At 29.2% G+C, this 6,035-nt stretch overlaps 1 protein-coding gene across 1 annotated transcript in view; it reads right to left on the reverse strand.

The window, feature by feature from the left end:
• The window catches only part of LOC107646351 (disease resistance protein RPP8-like), an 11,258-nt gene continuing 6,362 nt past the window's right edge, over window positions 1,140–6,035 (reverse strand). Inside the window, exon 3 of the mRNA XM_016350542.1 lies at window positions 1,140–2,835. Coding sequence (XP_016206028.1) covers window positions 1,140–2,835 — 1,696 coding nt within the window. The remainder of the gene's footprint in view (window positions 2,836–6,035) is intronic.

Below are 6,035 nucleotides of genomic sequence, written 5' to 3' on the forward strand. Positions count from 1 at the left end.
AAGTTATAAATATTGAAATTCTACTATTTAAACATGTTAATACTATTACTATTACATTATTTGATCTACTTACGCATGCTATATAAAATTCAACTACTTTTTATTTCTTAAACTCTCATATTAATTAGCGAAAATTTCCTCAAGTAAGTTTAAATTTGTCACATTTTTTTACTAAATACATTCAAATATATCATAATTCTTTTACTAAATACATTCAAATATATCATAAGTATCAAATTAATTCATAGTTTTATATTTATATTTTTTGTCATTTTCATTATCATTCATTTTTCTATATTCAAGTAAGTTTAAATTTGACACATCTCTTTATTGGGTATATTCAAATATATCATAATTATAAAATAATTAATTTATATTTTTTGTGTTTCTCATTCTCATTCATTTTTTAATATATTTTTTAATTATTTGCAACCTAAAGAACACCACATAAGAAGACAAAATATGATAACTAAAGCAAATATAAAAATAGAAACAACAAATGAAGATGTAATTTTATACAACTCTAATATAAAAGGTTTATATATTTTTTTTAAAATAAATGAATTTAAATTTTAAAATAATAAATTATATTTTAATTTATATTACATTTTAGTTGAATAATTATATGAAATTATATACAAATTATTAAATAAATATTTTACAAAATATTTTTAATATAAAATAATTTAAATTTAACATTAGTTTATATATTATCTAATCAATCTTTAAATAATATTAAAATATACTATATAGTATAATTAATTTACTTTCCAAAGGGCGAATCTCATTATAGTAATATACAAATTCTTAAGTTTACTATAAACTTTTATATATCAATGCTAGATCTATTTTGTAATAAGATAGAGAAAGTATTAGATGTCATAATTTTCTTAAATTAATTATCTAATCATAAATTATATTATAGTAGAATGAAACATGTAATACTAGAACTATTACTAGAACACTATATCATATATGGTCATAAAAAAGTTATAAAGGTAATAGTCATAAAATAATTTAAATGGACAAATATCATAATCATTTAGAAGATCTTAATCGTAACAATAACATTTAAATACCAATTATAATCATAAGTGTTAGGGCTAAATTTGATTCAAACTCATCAACATCTATACTACTTATAGATACCCCTCTCTTATTATGAGGTCACATCCATCCTTCATTTCCAAATTTGCTAGCGCATCAGACAATGCTTCGGAGGGTTTCATGACTTTTACTTGTCTCAGGGAAGTCAAAGACCACAGTTCATCTGGGAGATCGTCCAATCTTTTACAGTAATCGATAAGCAGAGTTTGAAGGCATGGCATTGCACCATTGCCTAATTTCCAGTTGTCAACTTTCAGCCACACCATGTCAAAAACCTGGAGCTGTGAGAAACTGCCTGCACTGCAATTAATCTCAAAGGGATCATAAAATTCATCTGCTCCATGCAATCTCAAAAGTCGGAGTGTAGTAAGATTACCAATGGCATTCACCCCATCATCATTCATGAAGGTAATGCCTGTCAACGTTAATTTAGTAATGCATGCAGGAAACGCAATATCACACCTTGCAAGGTCCAAAGCTCCGCCAACTTTTAATTTGGTCAGATTTGACAAGTGCTGCAGGCTCTCTAACAATTCAATTGGTTTGAGCCCGATGTGCCATTCCATGTGCTCGTAGTTTGTAGGCACTGGTGGCGGTTCATTCTTCCATTTAAAGGAAAGTGTCAACTTGTTGAGATGAGTTAATCGCCGTAGGGTTGATAACAACTCATGCACATTATTTTTCTGGACCGAGGAGATGTGCAAACTCAACGTTCGTAGCTTGGGAAACCTTCCTTTCTCTATGCTGCGTGCAATCTGACTATTGAATTCAATCATAGAGATGGTTTGCAGATTCCACATGACTTGATCACCTGCTTTTGAACCATGCTGGCCTCGTAGGATGATGGTTTCATTACTCTTTAAATGCCTAAGTTGTTTCAGGTTCCCTACTCTCCTAGGGAGATATATTGGATGCTCTAGCCCATATATGTCCAAAGTTTGTAAATTTTCTAGTGTGCATATAGAATCTAGCATGACATGATCACTTATTCCTCTTGTGCATATTCTTAGATACCTTAAATGGATAAATAAGCCCAAGTTGGAAGGGACTTTGCTGCAATAGTTTACCCCAAGATCTAATACCCGAACCAGTTTGAAGAATTTGAAAAGCCATTTCATCTCCTCGGGGGTAAAATCATACCATTTTGGGTCAAGGCAAAACAAAGAGCGGACACATGAATGGTCATTGTTGCTTGAAGAAACATACCGATCCATGCCGCATTGGATAGAAAGCCTGCGTGGTTTTGATGTCTCCAAAATGTTACTATTTGTGCAAACCTCAAAAAGCTTGTCCTCTTTGCTCTCAGTTATGCAAAGATCACGAAGAAGATCATGGATGCGACATGTTTTCACATCTCCATTAACATTCACTCGCGATGCTTGAACCAAGCTCCGATCAATGAGCTCATACAAGTAATCTTCTGCAACTTCCTTTACATCTCTGGTCCCAGTTTGTTGAATAAATCCCTCAGCAACCCATTTTTGTAGCAATGGCCTTACAAAGATCTCAAAATCTTCAGGGTAGATCCCAAAATACAGAAAGCACGGCTTTAGTCTTGAAGGCAAGTTGTGGTAGCTGAGTTTGAGCACAATGTCCTTGACTTGGGTCTCATCTTGAGTAAGATACCAGTTGACATGTCCCACAACTTTGGACCATTCCTTGTATGACTTCCCCTTGTTTGCCAGTAACCCTCCCAAAACAACAATGGAGAGTGGCAAACCGCCACAACTTAAGTTATAAATATTGAAATTCTACTATTTAAACATGTTAATACTATTACTATTACATTATTTGATCTACTTACGCATGCTATATAAAATTCAACTACTTTTTATTTCTTAAACTCTCATATTAATTAGCGAAAATTTCCTCAAGTAAGTTTAAATTTGTCACATTTTTTTACTAAATACATTCAAATATATCATAATTCTTTTACTAAATACATTCAAATATATCATAAGTATCAAATTAATTCATAGTTTTATATTTATATTTTTTGTCATTTTCATTATCATTCATTTTTCTATATTCAAGTAAGTTTAAATTTGACACATCTCTTTATTGGGTATATTCAAATATATCATAATTATAAAATAATTAATTTATATTTTTTGTGTTTCTCATTCTCATTCATTTTTTAATATATTTTTTAATTATTTGCAACCTAAAGAACACCACATAAGAATATGATATATGATAACTAAAGCAAATATAAAAATAGAAACAACAAATGAAGATGTAATTTTATACAACTCTAATAAAAAAGGTTTATTTTTAAAATAAAACTAAACTGGGAAAAAATTTACGTGATTCAACCAAACCAATAATTATTACAAGGTTCAACCAAGAGGGCATTTTTATGTAATTCAAATTAGCCTAATTCGAATTACATTTTCAATGTAATTCGAATCATACTGATTCGAATTACCTACACACGCACACACCCACTAATTCGAATCAACCTGATTCGAATTACACCCAAAATAATTCGAACTAAGGTGATTCGAATTAGTGGGTATGTGTACATGTGTAGATAATTCGAATTACATTGAGATGAAGTTCGAATTAACCTGATTAGAATTATATAGATATGTATCTCTAATCGAATTATCTAATCAATCTCTAAATAATATAATATTTATTAAAATACATTATAATTTGGACAAATCACCCATATAAACTAAACTGGGAAAAAATTTACGTGATTCAACCAAACCAATAATTATTACAAGGTTCAACCAAGAGGGCATTTTTATGTAATTCAAATTAGCCTAATTCGAATTACATTTTCAATGTAATTCGAATCATACTGATTCGAATTACCTACACACGCACACACCCACTAATTCGAATCAACCTGATTCGAATTACACCCAAAATAATTCGAACTAAGGTGATTCGAATTAGTGGGTATGTGTACATGTGTAGATAATTCGAATTACATTGAGATGAAGTTCGAATTAACCTGATTAGAATTATATAGATATGTATCTCTAATCGATTCATTAAACATTTTTGTATTTGGCTGATTTGTGTAATTTTGAGTTCCTATTAACTTATTTCAGTAATTTACTCTTATAATTTACTACACTACACATCATTGGAGTCTCATTCTAATTAAAAAAATAAGTGATTTTTCACAAATAAATTTGAGCACTTATCTTAAATTTTGGAGGGAATATAAGCAATTAAGATGAATATTGAATTTCAGTTTTAAAATGTATTATTACTTTATTAGTGAGGATGGAGATTTCCGATGGAAGAAAATGGTTTCATAAATTTCCTATTATATATTAATAGATAATAGATTTGAATTTGAAACTACTCCCCTTTCAAAACTTGCAGCGCGCTCTCTTTTATCTTCTCTTCTTGTTAACAATAAAAATGCAGTTGCAAGTCCTGAAATAAAATCATTTTTAATTTGAATTTGAATCAAAATATCGCCCAATTGCTTCTTTATTTGAGAACTGCCAGGTGTCCAACTTTAAGAGCAAATACTTGTCAATCACACACAGCTCCACGTGTCGGGCATAGAACGCTCCATTTGTCGCTCACAGACCACTCTACTACTCTCCTATTATATATTAATATTTTTGAATTTGAAACTACTCCCCCTTTCAAAACTTGCAGTGCACTCTTTTTTATCTTCTCTTTTTATTAACAATAAAAATGCAGCTGCAAGTCTTGGAATAAAATCATTTTCAATTTGAATTTGAATTAAAATCTCGCCGAATTGCTTCTTTATTTGAGAACTGCTAGGTGTCCAACTTTAAGGGCAAATACTTGTCAATCACACACAGTTCTACGTATCAGACATAAAACACTCCACTTGTCGCTCATAGACCACTCTACTACTCTCCTATTATATATTAGTAGATTTGTTTTAGATGTGAGCTGTGATTATTGACTTTAGCAAATTCATTTCGTTAAAAGCATAATAATAGCTAAAAGGTTGTTGAAGGGTTAAATGATTTAGTGTTTATTATTTCTCTATTTTTTAATGAAAGTATAGCTTATGACTATTTAATGTTGATTAAGATACAATTTTCAGACACAAACTTGACTACTAAGGTTAATTAAGTACGTACATGAATTTAAATGTGGTTTAAAAAGAAGTAATTAAATATTATTTTAATGAAGCATCAGTATTTTTTTTATATTTCAATATAGAATTATATACAAATTATTAAATAAATATTTTCTAAAATATTTTTAATATAAAACAATTTAAATTTGACATTAGTTTACATATTATCTAATCAATCTCTAAATAATATAATATTTATTAAAATACATTATAATTTGGACAAATCACCCATATAAACTAAACTGGGAAAAAATTTACGTGATTCAACCAAACCAATAATTATTACAAGGTTCAACCAAGAGGGCATTTTTATGTAATTCAAATTAGCCTAATTCGAATTACATTTTCAATGTAATTCGAATCATACTGATTCGAATTACCTACACACGCACACACCCACTAATTCGAATCAACCTGATTCGAATTACACCCAAAATAATTCGAACTAAGGTGATTCGAATTAGTGGGTATGTGTACATGTGTAGATAATTCGAATTACATTGAGATGAAGTTCGAATTAACCTGATTAGAATTATATAGATATGTATCTCTAATCGATTCATTAAACATTTTTGTATTTGGCTGATTTGTGTAATTTTGAGTTCCTATTAACTTATTTCAGTAATTTACTCTTATAATTTACTACACTACACATCATTGGAGTCTCATTCTAATTAAAAAAATAAGTGACAAATAAATAATAAATTTGAGCACTTATCTTAAATTTTGGAGGGAATATAAGCAATTAAGATGAATATTGAATTTCAGTTTTAAAATGTCTTTATTAGTTATTAGTGAGGATGGAGATTTCCGATGGAAGAAAATGGTTTCATAAATTTAT

The sequence above is a fragment of the Arachis ipaensis genome, chromosome B06, assembly GCF_000816755.2.
Source record: "Arachis ipaensis cultivar K30076 chromosome B06, Araip1.1, whole genome shotgun sequence".
Classification (NCBI taxonomy): domain Eukaryota; kingdom Viridiplantae; phylum Streptophyta; class Magnoliopsida; order Fabales; family Fabaceae; genus Arachis; species Arachis ipaensis.